Source organism: Scyliorhinus torazame, chromosome 10, assembly GCF_047496885.1.
Source record: "Scyliorhinus torazame isolate Kashiwa2021f chromosome 10, sScyTor2.1, whole genome shotgun sequence".
Taxonomy (NCBI): Eukaryota; Metazoa; Chordata; class Chondrichthyes; order Carcharhiniformes; family Scyliorhinidae; genus Scyliorhinus; species Scyliorhinus torazame.
The window spans coordinates 120,073,086-120,087,690 of record NC_092716.1 but is presented as its reverse complement, the minus strand read 5'-3'; the positions used below and the strand labels follow the sequence as shown (position 1 = coordinate 120,087,690).

General features: G+C 56.5%; 2 protein-coding genes across 2 annotated transcripts in view; one reads left to right on the top strand and one right to left on the bottom strand.

The window, feature by feature from the left end:
• Window positions 1-14,605, top strand: part of ciapin1 (cytokine induced apoptosis inhibitor 1) — a 132,460-nt gene that overhangs the window by 58,866 nt on the left and 58,989 nt on the right. Inside the window, exon 2 of the mRNA XM_072518672.1 lies at window positions 741-820. Coding sequence (XP_072374773.1) covers window positions 741-820 — 80 coding nt within the window. The remainder of the gene's footprint in view (window positions 1-740; window positions 821-14,605) is intronic.
• coq9 (coenzyme Q9 homolog (S. cerevisiae)) overlaps window positions 1-14,605 on the bottom strand; it is a 71,044-nt gene that overhangs the window by 49,572 nt on the left and 6,867 nt on the right. The window contains exons 2-4 of the mRNA XM_072518680.1: window positions 11,392-11,530; window positions 6,958-7,096; window positions 1,011-1,153 (exon numbers count right to left, since the gene is read on the bottom strand). Of these exons, the coding sequence (XP_072374781.1) occupies window positions 1,011-1,153; window positions 6,958-7,096; window positions 11,392-11,530 (421 nt within the window). The remainder of the gene's footprint in view (window positions 1-1,010; window positions 1,154-6,957; window positions 7,097-11,391; window positions 11,531-14,605) is intronic.

Sequence of the window (14,605 nt, the reverse complement as noted above, 5' to 3'; positions counted from 1 at the left end):
GGGGGTTGGGGTGAGTGGGGTTGTGGTGAGTGGGGTTGAGGTGAGGGGGGTTGGGGTGAGTGGGGTTGGGGTGAGCGGGGTTGGGGTGAGTGGGGTTGAGGTGAGGGGGGTTGGGGTGAGTGGGGTTGGGGCGAGTGGGGTTGGGGCGAGTGGGGTTGGGGCGAGTGGGGTTGGGGCGAGTGGGGTTGGGGCGAGTGGGGTTGGGGCGAGTGGGGTTGGGGCGAGTGGGGTTGGGGTGAGTGGGGTTGGGGTGAGTGGGGTTGGGGTGAGTGGGGTTGGGGTGAGTGGGGTTGAGGTGAGGGGGGTTGGGGTGACTGGGGTTGTGGTGAGTGGGGTTGAGGTGAGTGGGGTTGGGGTGAGTGGGGTTGGGGTGAGGGGGGTTGGGGTGACTGGGCTTGTGGTGAGTGGGGTTGAGGTGAGGGGGGTTGGGGTGACTGGGGTTGTGGTGAGTGTGGGTTGAGGTGAGGGGGGTTCGGGTGACTGGGGTTGTGGTGAGGGGGGTTGGAGTGAGTGGGGTTGTGGTGAGTGGGGTTGAGGTGAGGGGGTTTGGGGTGAGTGGGGTTGTGGTGAGTGGGGTTGTGGTGAGGGGGGTTGGAGTGAGTGGGGTTGGGGTGAGTGGGGTTGTGGTGAGTGGGGTTGAGATGAGGGGGTTGGGGTGAAGGGTGATGATAATGGAGAATACAGCAGGTGTCTGAATGACCGCTATGCCTGGCATTTATTATCCTTTCTTCTTCACCCAGAGGTGTAGTTAGTGATGAAGCATTGATCAATGAGGGAGAGGACAGCAGCTTCCTATCCCTGATGGATACTCATGAACCAGGTGGGTTTTTCATTTGTCAAAGTTTTCTCATCACTCTTACTGATCTCAGCTTTTTAAATCCAGTTTCTTTAAACCAAATCTATATTCTCAAACTGATACAATGAGTTTGAACGCTCCGGATTATTATCCATCTGTTTAAATGAGACAAGCAAGGTGTGAAAGGACATTGCTTGTCTGGTGTTATACTCACTCCTGCTGTCCAGTCTGGACCTGTTGGTGTTGCTCAGTCAGCTGTCCAGACAGCTGCTTGTTACACTGACACACAAAGTGCAGGACTAAATCTCCCGGGCCATGGCTGAACATTCCTGTAACTGCCGGTGATAAATCCAGTACCTGAAAACCAACAGAGGCCACGTTGGTGATTATACTGCAGCTTATCACCACCTTAACCCCCATCATCCTGCAACAAAATCAATCACCGAGGCCAAGGTTGGTGTGGGAGAGGGAGAGCCAATAGGGAGAGAGTGAGCGAGAGACAGCGGTTGGGGAGAGCGAGGGGGTGGAGAGCGAGAGGGTGGAGAGCGAGGGGGGTGGAGAGCGAGGGGGTGGAGAGCGAGGGGGGTGGAGAGCGGAGGGGGTGGAGAGCGAGGGGGTGCAGAGCGAGGGGGGTGGAGAGCGAGGGGGGTGGAGAGGGAAGGGGGTTGGAGAGCGAGGGGGGTGGAGAGGGAGGGGGGTGGAGCACGAGGGGGTGGAGCGCGAGGGGGGTGGAGCGCGAGGGGGGTGGAGAGTGAGGGGGTGGAGAGTGAGGGGGTGCAGAGCGACGGGAGGTAGAGAGGGAAGGGGGTTGGAGAGCGAGGGAGGGGGTGGAGCGTGAGGGGGTGGAGCGTGAGGGGGTGGAGAGCGAGGGGGGTGGAGAGTGAGGGAGGTGGAGAGTGAGGGGGGTGGAGAGCGAGGGGGGTGGAGAGCGAGGGGGGTGGAGAGCGAGGGGGTGGAGAGCGAGGGGGTGGAGAGCGAGGGGGGTGGAGAGCGAGGGGGTGGAGAGTGAGGGGGTGGAGAGCGAGGGGGGTGGAGCGCGAGGGTGGTGGAGCGCGAGGGGGTGGAGAGCGAGGGGGGTGGAGAGTGAGGGGGTGGAGAGCGAGGGGGTTGGAGAGTGAGGGGGTGGAGAGCGAGGGGCTGGAGAGCGAGGGGGTTGGAGAGCGAGGGGGTGGAGAGGGAGGGGGTGGAGAGGGAGGGGCGTGGAGAGCGAGGGGCGTGGAGAGCGAGGGGCGTGGAGAGCGAGGGGCGTGGAGAGCGAGGGGCGTGGAGAGCGAGGGGCGTGGAGAGCGAGGGGCGTGGAGAGCGAGGGGCGTGGAGAGCGAGGGGCGTGGAGAGCGAGGGGCGTGGAGAGCGAGGGGCGTGGAGAGCGAGGGGCGTGGAGAGCGAGGGGCGTGGAGAGCGAGGGGCGTGGTGAGCGAGGGGCGTGGAGAGCGAGGGGCGTGGAGAGCGAGGGGCGTGGAGAGCGAGGGGCGTGGAGAGCGAGGGGCGTGGAGAGCGAGGGGCGTGGAGAGCGAGGGGCGTGGAGAGTGAGGGGGTGGAGAGTGAGGGGGTGGAGAGCGAGGGGGGTGGAGCGCGAGGGTGGTGGAGCGCGAGGGGGTGGAGAGCGAGGGGGGTGGAGAGTGAGGGGGTGGAGAGCGAGGGGGTTGGAGAGTGAGGGTGTGGAGAGCGAGGGGCTGGAGAGCGAGGGGGTTGGAGAGCGAGGGGGTGGAGAGGGAGGGGGTGGAGAGGGAGGGGCGTGGAGAGCGAGGGGCGTGGAGAGCGAGGGGCGTGGAGAGCGAGGGGCGTGGAGAGCGAGGGGCGTGGAGAGCGAGGGGCGTGGAGAGCGAGGGGCGTGGAGAGCGAGGGGCGTGGAGAGCGAGGGGCGTGGAGAGCGAGGGGCGTGGAGAGCGAGGGGCGTGGAGAGCGAGGGGCGTGGAGAGCGAGGGGGTGGAGAGCGAGGGGGTGGAGAGCGAGGGGAGCGGAGAGCGAGGGGGGTGGAGAGCGAGGGGGGTGGAGAGCGAGGGGGTGGAGAGCGAGGGGGGTCGAGAGCGAGGAGGGTGGAGAGCGAAGGGGCGGAGAGTGAGGGGGTGGAGAACGAGGGGGGTGGAGAGTGAGGGGGTGGAGAGGGAAGGGGGTTGGAGAGCGAGGGGGGTGGAGAGGGAGGGGGTGGAGCGCGAGGGGGTGGAGAGCGAGGGGGGTGGAGAGTGAGGGGGGTGGAGAGCGAGGGGGGTGGAGAGTGAGGGGGGTGGAGAGCGAGGGGGTGCAGAGCGAGGGGGTGCAGAGCGAGGGGGGTGGAGAGGGAAGGGGGTTGGAGAGCGAGGGGGGTGGAGAGGGAGGGAGTGGAGCGCGAGGGGGTGGAGAGCGAGGGGGGTGGAGAGCGTGGGGGGTGGAGAGCGAGGGGGTGGAGAGTGAGGGGGTGGAGAGTGAGGGGGTGGAGAGGGAAGGGGGTTGGAGCGCGAGGGGGTGGAGAGCGAGGGGGGTGGAGAGCGTGGGGGGTGGAGAGCGAGGGGGTGGAGAGTGAGGGGGTGGAGAGTGAGGGGGTGGAGAGGGAAGGGGGTTGGAGAGCGAGGGGGTGGAGAAGGAGGGGGTGGAGCGCGAGGGGGTGGAGAGCGAGGGGGGTGGAGAGTGAGGGGGGTGGAGAGCGAGGGGTGTGGAGAGTGAGGGGGGTGGAGAGCGAGGGGGGTGGAGAGCGAGGGGGGTGGAGAGTGAGGGGGGTGGAGAGCGAGGGGGGTGGAGAGCGAGGGGGTGGAGAGCGAGGGGGGTGGAGAGCGAGGGGGTGGAGAGTGAGGGGGTGGAGAGGGAAGGGGGTTGGAGAGCGAGGGGGGTGGAGAAGGAGGGGGTGGAGCGCGAGGGGGTGGAGAGCGAGGGGGGTGGAGAGTGAGGGGGGTGGAGAGCGAGGGGGTGGAGCGCGAGGGGGTGGAGAGCGAGGGGGGTGGAGAGCGAGGGGGGTGGAGAGCGAGGGGGGTGGAGAGTGAGGGGGGTGGAGAGCGAGGGGGGTGGAGAGCGAGGGGGTGGAGAGCGAGGGGGGTGGAGCGCGAGGGGGTGGAGAGCGAGGGGGGTGGAGAGTGAGGGGGTGGAGAGCGAGGGAGTTGGAGAGCGAGGGAGTTGGAGAGCGAGGGGGTGGAGAGGGAGGGGGGTGGAGAGCGAGGGGCGTGGAGAGCGAGGGGCGTGGAGAGCGAGGGGCGTGGAGAGCGAGGGGCGTGGAGAGCGAGGGGCGTGGAGAGCGAGGGGCGTGGAGAGCGAGGGGGTGGAGAGCGAGGGGGTGGAGAGCGAGGGGGGTGGAGAGCGAGGGGGGTGGAGAGCGAGGGGGGTGGAGAGCGAGGGGGGTGGAGAGCGAGGGGGGTGGAGAGCGAGGGGGGTGGAGAGCGAGGGGGGTGGAGAGCGAGGGGGGTGGAGAGTGAGGGGGTGGAGAGTGAGGGGGTGGAGAGTGAGGAGGGTGGAGAGCGAGGAGGGTGGAGAGCAAGGGGGCGGAGAGTGAGGGGGTGGAGAGCGAGGGGGTGGAGAGCGAGGGGGTTGGAGAGTGAGGGGGTTGGAGAGCGAGGGGGTGGAGAGCGAGAGGGGTGGAGAGCAAGGGGGGAGAGCGAGGGGGTGGAGAGCGAGGGGGGTGGAGAGCGAGGGGGTTGGAGAGCGAGGGGGTTGGAGAGCGAGGGGGTTGGAGAGCGAGGGGGGTGGCGAGCGAGGGGGGTGGAGAGAGAGAGGGGGAGAGAGAGAGAGAGAGAGAGAGAGAAGAGAGCGGAGGGGGGGGGGGTGAATGGAGCCAGGGGGGGGGTGAAGAGAGTCTGGGGGGGGCGGAGCAGGGAGATGGGTGGTGAAAGAGAACTGTCAGGGGGGAGAGAGCAGGTGGCGGGGGTGGGGGTGGGTAAGCCCGTCTGCATGTTCTCCCCATGTTGGTGTGGGTTTCCTCCGGGTGCTCCGGTTTCCTCCCACAGTCCTGAAAGATGTGCTGTGAGGTAATTTGGACATTCCGAATTCTCCTTCAGTGTACCCGAACAGGGGCTGGAATGTGGCGACTAGGGGCTTTTCACAGTAACTTCATTGGAGTGTTAATGCAAGTCTCCTTGTGACAATAATAAAGATTATTATATTATTATCATTTGACAGTGAGGGGTGGGGGAGTAACAGCTGGGTGTTTATGTGAATTGATGGTGACAGGACCGGCTGAGAGGACATTTGGTAAAGTAAACTGATTTCCAGGCTTTAATAATAGAGGCAAGGAGCTTATCTTATACATGTCTGAAACACGAGTTCAGTCTTAGCTGGAGTATTGCATCCATATCTGGGCAATGCACTTTAAGATGGATAAATAAAATAAATAAATAATCTTTTATTGTCACAAGTAGGCTTACATTAAGACTGCAATGAAGTTACTGTGAAAAGCCCCGAGTCGCCACATTCCGCCGCCTGTTCGTGTACACAGAACGAGAATTCAGAATGCTCAGCTGGTACTGGAATTGAACCAGTGCTGCTGGCCTTGTTCTGCATCACAAACCAGCAAACTAGCCCACTGAGTTAAATCAGATGTGACGATATTAGAGAGCACAGAAAATTTCACGAAAATGGTCCCAGAATTGAGGATAGATTTGAGATGTTAGGACTGTTCTCCTTTGAGAAGAGAAAGTTGAGAGGAGAGGGGTCTGGACAGAGTGGAGAGGGAGAAACTGTTCTCACACATGAAAGGATCAAGAACGAGAGGACACAGATTTGAGGAGATTGTGAAGACTGCAATGCTCTGCCTTCAGGTCCAATGCCGGCATCTCCACATCATGGGGCGAGATTCTCCACTCCTGCGCCGGTTGGGAGAATCGCCTGGGCCGCCAAAATTTCCCGGGACGCCAGTCCGACGCCCTCCTGCGATTCTCCCAAGCAGTGGGAATGGCCCGGTCGAGTTTCGCGGGCCGCAGGACGGAGAATCGCCGGAGACACCCAAAATGGCGATTCTCCGGCCCCCCCGCTATTCTCAGGCCCGGATGGGCCGAGCGGCCAGGCCAAAACGGCGGGTTCCCCCCGACGCCGTCCACACCTGGTCGCTGCCGTCGTGAACGGTGCCCTTTACGCGGGCGACAAGGCCTGGTGCGTGTAGATGACGCGGCCTTGATCCTAGCCCATTGTCAGGGCTGAATCGGTTGGGATCATGGCCGTTTCGCACCGTCGTGAACCTCAACGGCGTTCACGACGGCGCGGCCACTTTGGCGCGGGAGTGGAGAATCCCGCCCCATGTCTCCCACCCACACCGCAAACTACCGGATCAAAGTGGAGAGGATCTCCAAGAAGAACGTGCATATAGACTCTCCCAGTCGAACGCCAGCATCTCCACATCTTCGAGTGTTATGGAGGCAGATTGAATTGAGACATTCAAAAGGTAATTAGATAAACAGCAGAACAGAGATTAACTCTAACTCCTTGCTGTACCTGTCCTGGGAATGTTTGATGGGGACAGTGTAGAGGGAGCTTTACTCTGTCTCTAACTCCTTGCTGTGCCTGTCCTGGGAATGTTTGATGGGGACAGTGTATACGGAGCTTTACTCTGTCTCTAACCCCCTGCTGTACCTGTCCTGGGAATGTTTGATGGGGACAGTGTATAGGGAGCTTTATTCTGTCTCTAACTCCTTGCTGTTCCTGTCCTGGGAGTGTTTGATGGGGACAATGTAGGGGAGCTTTACTCTGTCTCTAACTCCTTGCTGTACCTGTCCTGGGAATGTTTGATGGGGACAGTATATAGGGAGCTTTACTCTGTCTCTAACTCCTTGCTGTTCCTGTCCTGGGATTATTTGATGGGGACAGTGTTGAGAGAGATTTACTCTGTCTCTAACCCCGTGCTGTACCTGCCCTGCGAGTATTTGATCGGACAGTTTGGAGAGTAATGTAAAACATGAAGTGATTTATTATCACCCATGGCGAGAGGCTATAATTACAGTGACTTCTTTATGAAGGCTGTTTCCACTGTAAATGTAAATTTGGAAAAAGTGTGACAACAGTAAGTTGTGATGTGGAGATGCCGGCATTGGACTGGGGTGAGCACAGTAAGAAGTCTTACAACAGGTTTGTTTTGAATCACTAGCTTTCGGAGCACTGCTCCTTCCTCAGGTGAAACAGTAAGTTACAACAGTAAGTTGAGTTGAACAGATCGGCAGTACAACAGTTTTTAATAATTTACAGCTATGAGAAGAGCTTGGATCCTCTACCTTGGCTCCTTCTGCTATGGCCTCCATTGACCAGCCAAAGTGGGGAACAAATTCCAGGGCTGCGGACAGGAGCTGCTGTCGGAGCTCTTCCTCAGATTCAAAACCCTCTGCTTTCTCCCCATGCTGTTCGGAATGACAGCTAGAAGAAGAGGAATAGAAGAGTGAGAAATGTACCGAGTTCTTCCATTACATCTGATTAACCCAGTGGAGCGGAGTCACACCACCTTTCAGCTGTGGTGTTCCCCAGTGATTCACTGCAGTGGGTCCATGTGTACCATTTTATAACACAACGGTGTTCCAGAAGGAGGGTGTGAAAGAGCAGTGATCCCGTCACACTCAATACAATTCAGATAGACAGGGAGTGAAGGAAGGAACTGAAATCTTTATCCAGTTACAGATCATTCACAGACAGACTGGACATATCATATTTCTTCAATCCAGGCAGCACAGTGGTGCAGTGGTAGCACTGCATTCTCACGGCGCCGAGGTCCCAGGTTCGATTCCGGCTCTGGGTCACTGTCCGTGTGAAGTTTGCACATTCTCCCCGTGTTTGCGAGGGTTTTGCCCCCACAACCCAAAGATGTGCAGGGAAGGTGGATTGGCCACGCTAAATTGCCCCTTAATTGGAAAAAAATGAATTGGGTACTATAAATTTATTATTTTTTAAAAATAAAATATTTCTTCAATCCAATAACTCTGTTCCAGTAAATGCTGCAAAATCTCAGCAGGTCTGGCAGCACTTGTGGAGAGAGAGAGACAGAGTTAATGTTTCGAGTCCACATGACTCTTCTTCAGACTCTCCTCCTTTCACACGGACTCAAAACTGATTGTATTTCAGATTTCCAGCATCCGCAGTATTCTGCTTTGAACCCTATTTCAGTCTGTTCTTATTTGTTCGGAATTGAGTGTCCCATTTGAAACGGGCATTATGACCCCACTGTAACAGAAACAAAATCTTTCAAGGAAACTTATCAGCTTATATTGAAATAACATTCCCAGGAGTGATGTTGTACTCCTGTCGCCCACTGGGTGTGGAAAACTATAAGCATACTGGTGAACAACACATGCCCCCTCTCCAGACACACCCGAGCACAGACGGAAGAGGAGCAGGTGGTCAGGCATAAAGACCCCTTGATTTCCCACTGCCTGGATTTGTTAATGGCCATCTTGGGCAGGCCCACGTACAGGCTATCGAGGAGGTCCTTTCCGCAAAAGGTGGCATCATTAGTGTGGGTCTTTCTATCTATAGGAATACAGGTCAGTTCCCAGACCACCATTTCAAGACAAATAAACACTCAATTAATGTACAATTAACAACGGCGGAACGGTGGCACAGTGGTTAGCACTGCTTCCTCACATGCCAGGGACCCGGGTTCAATTCCAGCTTCGAATGATTGTCTGTGTGGAGTTTGCACTTTCTTCCTGTGTGTGCGTGGGTTTCCTCCGGGTGCTCTGGATTCCTCCCACAGTCCAGAGATGTGCAGGTTAGGTGGATTGGCCATGCTAAATTGCACTTAGTGTCCAAGGACAGACATGTGGGCATGGGAGCAGGTCCTTTTGTTAAAATGGCAAGCAACGGGAAGGTCCGGGTCCTGAATGCGCACAGACCGAAGATGCTCAGCAAAGCGATCACCCAGTCTGCGTTTGGTACCCTGCTCCCATGCGCACATGTCTGTCCTTGGCCTGCTGCAATGTTCCAGTGGAGCTCAACGCAAACTGGAGGAACCAGTTCCGGGTAGGCACACCACAGCCTTCCGGTCTCAACATTGAATCAACAACTTCAGATGATTAGCTCTACCTCACCTCGACCCATTTGTTTTCATCCATTTCATTTGAACTGTCTTTTACCATTTCTTTCTTTCTGGTCTTTCTTAATATATATTTAACCCCCCCCCCCCCAAATCTTATCCACCTTTCCTTACCCATTCTCCTCTTTGCTTCCCCCTTCCCTTCCCCCCCCCCCCCCCCCCCCCCCCCCACATCTCCATCTGTCCCAGTTCACCCTCTGATGTTAGTTTCTCTGCTGTTTGGCCTCTCACATCTCTTGTTCTCTCTGGGACTCTTTCCCCTTGGTGTCTGTGGCCATTAGCACCCGGTTTCCTTGGGTTTCTGTGGCTATGACTCATCTTTCATTCTCACTCCACAGCATAAATATTCCCCACATTCTCTGACTGTTAGCTTTGACAGAGTCATTGGACTCGGAACGTTAGCTATTTTCTCTCCCTACAGATGGCTGACCCAGCAGCCGGTATCTCCGGCTGACCCAGCAGCCGGCATCTCCGGCTGACCCAGCAGCCGGCATCTCCGGCTGACCCAGCAGCCGGCATCTCCGGCTGACCCAGCAGCCGGTATCTCCGGCTGACCCAGCAGCCGGTATCTCTGGCTGACCCAGCAGCCGGTATCTCCGGCTGACCCAGCAGCCGGTATCTCCGGCTGACCCAGCAGCCGGTATCTCCGGCTGACCCAGCAGCCGGCATCTCCGGCTGACCCAGCAGCCGGCATCTCCGGCTGACCCAGCAGCCGGTATCTCCGGCTGACCCAGCAGCCGGTATCTCCGGCTGACCCAGCAGCCGGCATCTCCGGCTGACCCAGCAGCCGGCATCTCCGGCTGACCCAGCAGCCGGCATCTCCGGCTGACTCAGCGGCTGGAATATACCTGTATTTGGACCAATATCTCCATATTGGGGTTCACCCAGCTCAGGAGCACTATTCCAATCCCATGTTCCTGATCCTATTCCCATCACCATTCTTCCCTTCTACAACCTATCTAAACTATTACTAACATGCTCTCAGTAAGAAGTCTCACAACACCAGGTTAAAGTCCAACAGGTTTGTTTCAAATCACTAGATTTCGGAGCGCTGCTCCTTCCTCAGATGAATAGGGTGTGCTCACTCACCAAGTCCAACGCCGGCATCTCCACAACATGCTCTCAACTGAGTCACTGACTCCAATAACACAATCCAGACTCCAACTCCTCTATCCTAAAAATTGTCAATTTAAACTTGTAACTCTTTATTGGTGTAACTTCATTTCAATAATGTGGAATCCAAAAACTACAAATACGATATCAACTCTAATACTCTAAAACTTCATATAGCTTTATCTTTACACTGGAGCACACAGCACAGAACTGCTCATTTTATTCTTTCTCAAGATGTGGCGTCGCTGGCTAGGTAAGCATTTATTACTCATCCCTAATTGCCCTTGAGGAAGTGGTGATGAGCTGCCTTCTTGAACCACTGCAGTCCATGTGGTGTAGGTGCACCCACAGTGCTGTTAGGGAGGGAGTTCCAGGATTTTGACCCACTGACAGTGAAGGAACGGCGATATATTTCCCAGTCAGGATGGTGAGTGACTAAGAAGGGAACCTCCAGGTGGTGCTGTTCCCTTGTGTCTGCTGCCCTTGTCCTTCTAGATGGTAAAGAGAAGAGGTGGAGTCGCAGTGAGGGGGATGGGGGAGACTCACAACAGGGAGACTTGCAATTTTCAAATCTAGTAAGGACATTAGTGTGTAATTTGAGCTGAAGGCTATTGTCATAATATACACCAGTATACCATGGTGCAGATACACACACACTGAAGGACACACAGTGGGACCAATCAACACACACAACACCGCAGCCAATCACCAGTTAGAGCACACTCACTATAAAGACAGGGGGCATCAGAGTTCCCGCTCATTCGGGATGCAGCCTCCTAGAAGGACAGAGCTTGCAGCTTACAGCACAGATCTTCACGATGTGCTGAGTGCATAGACTGGTTAGGACAGGCATAGGTCTTTAGTTTAATCTAACATCGTGTTAACCCACAGTGAAAGTATGTTCAACAGTTTCGAACTTAATAAAATAGTGTTGCACTATTTTAAGTGTTGGTGGCCTGTATGTGTTCCACGGATCCAGAGCACCCAACACATCAGCTATGTCATTATTTCGTAGAACATGGAACTTACAGTGCAGGAGGCCATTCGGCCCATTAAGTCTGAACTTAAGCCCTCACTTGCACCCTATCCCCATAACCCAATAACCCCTCCTAACTTTTTGGTCACTAAGGGCAATTTATCATGGCCAATCCACCTAACATGCACATCTTTGGACTGTGGAAGGAAACTGGAGCACCCGGAGGAAACCCACGCAGACACGGGGAGAACGTGCAGACTCCGCACAGACAGTGACCCAGCAAGGAATCGAACCTGGGAACCTGGCGCTGTGAAGCCACAGTGCTATCCACTTGTGCTACCGTACTACCCGGTAGTTCCTCCAGTTTTCATGTCTACACCGTTAGATGACCTGTCTTTTTGTAGGTCACATCTTTTTCTTGTGATCTGATCAAGTAGAGATGTAGATTTTAAATCCTATGAAGCCCATTCCACTTGATATGGTGAATGATGTAGGTGTACTACTCATCTGCACCAGCTTCAGAGCAGCTGACCATACCTGGAGCTGGATTCCTGAGCCGCTGTGTATGTCTGTGAAGTATGGTGATACTGTCCGGGCTGCTGATCCACACCAACCATTCGTAAGTATGCTGATGTTCGCAGACCCCTGCGTATTCCACCACAGGACAGAGCAGTTGCTGCAAGAGAAAATATGCTTCAGATCTCTCATTCAATCATGACAAAAAACTTCAAACTCACCAAACCCATCAAACACTCCCAAGACTGGTACAGCACAGCTTAGATACAGAGTAAACCTCTATCTACACTGTCCCCATCAAACACTCCCAGGACAGGTATAGCACAAATTAGTGAGTAAAGTTCCCTCTACAGTGTCCCCATTGTGGTAGTCGGTATTAGGGGTATTACGGTACCTAGGTTGAGGCTGTAAGATCATTGGTGTGGGAGGTACCTGAGACAGGAAGATCATTGGTGAAGCCTGCCTGCTGGTTCCGCCCAGTCAGGCGGTGTATAAGAGTCTGTGTCTCACGAGCAGCTGCATTCTGTGCCTGCGCTGCTGTGGGAAACATCTAGTCCAATAAAGCCTTCAATTGTCATCCAATCTCGCTTCTGGAGTCATTGATTGAGCATCAATTTATTGGACTAGATTTTAAAGAATGGAGCTCCGAATCAAGCCGGAGTGTCTGCAATTCAGCCCCCACGCGGCAAACTCAGTCAACCTTCAAACACTGGCTGGTGTGCTTCAAAGGGTACCTCAGGACGGCCACGACTGCACCCACGGAGGACCAGAAACTGCAAGTTCTCCACTCGAGGGTGAGCTCAGAGATCTACACCCTCATCGAGGATGCAGACGATTTTGAGGCCGCGATGGTCCTGTTGAAAGGACACTACATTCGCCCAGTAAACCAGATTTACGCCCGACATCTGCTAGCGACAAGGTGACAAATCCCGAGGGAATCGCTGGATGAATTCTACCGCGCGCTCCAGGTACTAGGTAGGAACTGTGACTGCCCACAAGTTTCAGCCAGCGACCACACAGAACTTTTAATCTGGGACGCATTCGTTGCAGGTATGCTGTCCTCCAAATCCGTCAGCGGCTGCTGGAGAAAGAGACTCTCGGCCTCAAGGAGGCACGGGCCCTTGCTAGCTCCCTGGATGTGGCCTCCCGAAACGCCCACGCGTAGGTCCCCGACCGCGCGGCAGCCCCTTGGGCAGCGTGGAACCCACCCGCGGCCAACCCCGATGCATCCCCCATCCCCCCACAAGCTTGTGCCGTGCGGCTACCAGGCAACCCCGGGGGCCCCACTGTTATTTTTGCAGGTAAGCCAAGCACCCATGGCGGCGCTGCCCGGCCCGCCCCTCCAACCGCAAAGGTTGTGGCAAAATGGGCCATTTTGTGGCGGTATGCCAGGCCCGGGCGGTCGCCGCTGTCTCCGGGGGTAAGCCGGGGCCGCCACCACAACTCTCTCCACGGGCCACGTGCGGGCCGCGGGCGCCGCCATCTTCATTTTCCCATGCCATGTGCGGGCCCCGGGCGCCGCCATCTTGTTCCCCAGGGACCACGTGCGATGCGTGGGCGCCGCCATCTTGCCCACCCCCAGCCATGTGCAACCCATGGGCGCCGCCATCTTGGTTGGAGTCTCAGGATCCCGATTCGGATATCCACACACCGCCGAGGAAAATCTTCAACTTTTACCACTACTCGCCTCGGTGACCCTGGACCAGTCTCGGCCCCGAACACCTCGACCGCGACGACGACCGTGCTCATCAACGGGCGCAAAACATCCTGCCTGATCGACTCCGGTTGCACCGAGAGCTTCATACACCCCAACACGGGAAGGCTCAGTTCTCTTCCCATACACCCAGTTAACCAAAGAATCTCCCTGGCCTCCGGGTCTCACTCTGTAGAGATCAAGGGGTTCTGCGTAGCGAATTGAATTAAAAAATTTCCGACTCTACGTCCTCCCTCACCTCTGCGCTGCCACGCTCCTGGGATTGGACTTCGAATACAACCTCCAGAGCTTAACCTTTAAATTTGGCGGCCCTATACCCCCCCTCACTGTCTGCAGCCTCGCGACCTTCAAGGTCGACCCGCCTTCCCTTTTTGCGAACCTCACCCCGGATTGCAAGCCCGTCGCCACCAGGAGCAGACGGTACAGTGCCCAGGACTGGACCTTCATTAGGTCGGAAGTCCAGCGGCTACTGAAGGACGATATTATCGAGGCTAGCAACAGCCCCTGGAAAGCTCAAGTAGTGGTTGTAAAGATCGGGGAGCAGCACAGGATGGTCATCGATTATAGTCAGACCATCAACAGGTAGACGCAGCTCAACGCGCACCCTCTCCCCTGCATATCTGATTTGGTCAATCAGATTGCACAATACAAGGTCTTTTCCACTGTGGACCTCAAATCCGCCTACCACCAGCTTCCCATCCGCCCGGGCGACCGCAAGTACACTGCATTCGAAGCAGATGGGTGGCTCTACCACTTCCTAAGGGTTCCCTTCGGTGTCACAAATGGAGTCTCGGTCTTCCAACGGGAGATGGGCCGAACGGTTGACTGGTACGGTTTGCGGGCCACGTTTGCGTACCTCGACAACGTCACCATCTGCGGCCACGACCAGCAGAACCATGACACCAACCTCCGCAAATTCCTCCATACCGCAAAAACCCTCAACTTAACCTACAACAAGGACAAATGCATGTTCAGCACCGACCGTCCAGCCATCCTCGGCTACGTAGTGCATGATGGAGTCCTAGGCCCAGATCCCGAACGCATGCGCCCCCTCATGAAGTTTCCCCTCCCCCACTGCTCCAAGGCCCTGAAACGCTGCCTGCGATTTTTATATTACGCCCAGTGGGTCCCCAATTATGCGGACACGGCACGCCCACTAATCCAATCCTCGGTTTTCCCCCTGTCTGCAGAGGCCCGCCAGGCCTTCAGCCGCATAAAGGCGGGCATCGCAAAGGCCACGATGCACGCAATCGATGAATCCCTTCCCTTCCAAGTCGAGAGCGACGCGTCCGACATAGCTCTGACGGCCACCCTCAACCAAGCGGGCAGGCCCGTGGCCTTCTTCTCACGCACCCTCCATGCTTCAGAAATCCGTCATTCCTCCGTTGAAAAGGAGGCCCAGGCCATAGTAGAAGCTGTGCGGCACTGGAGGCATTACCTGGCCGGCAGGAGATTCACGCTCCTCACTGACCAACGGTCGGTAGCTTTCATGTTCGATAATGCACAGTGGGGCAAGATAAA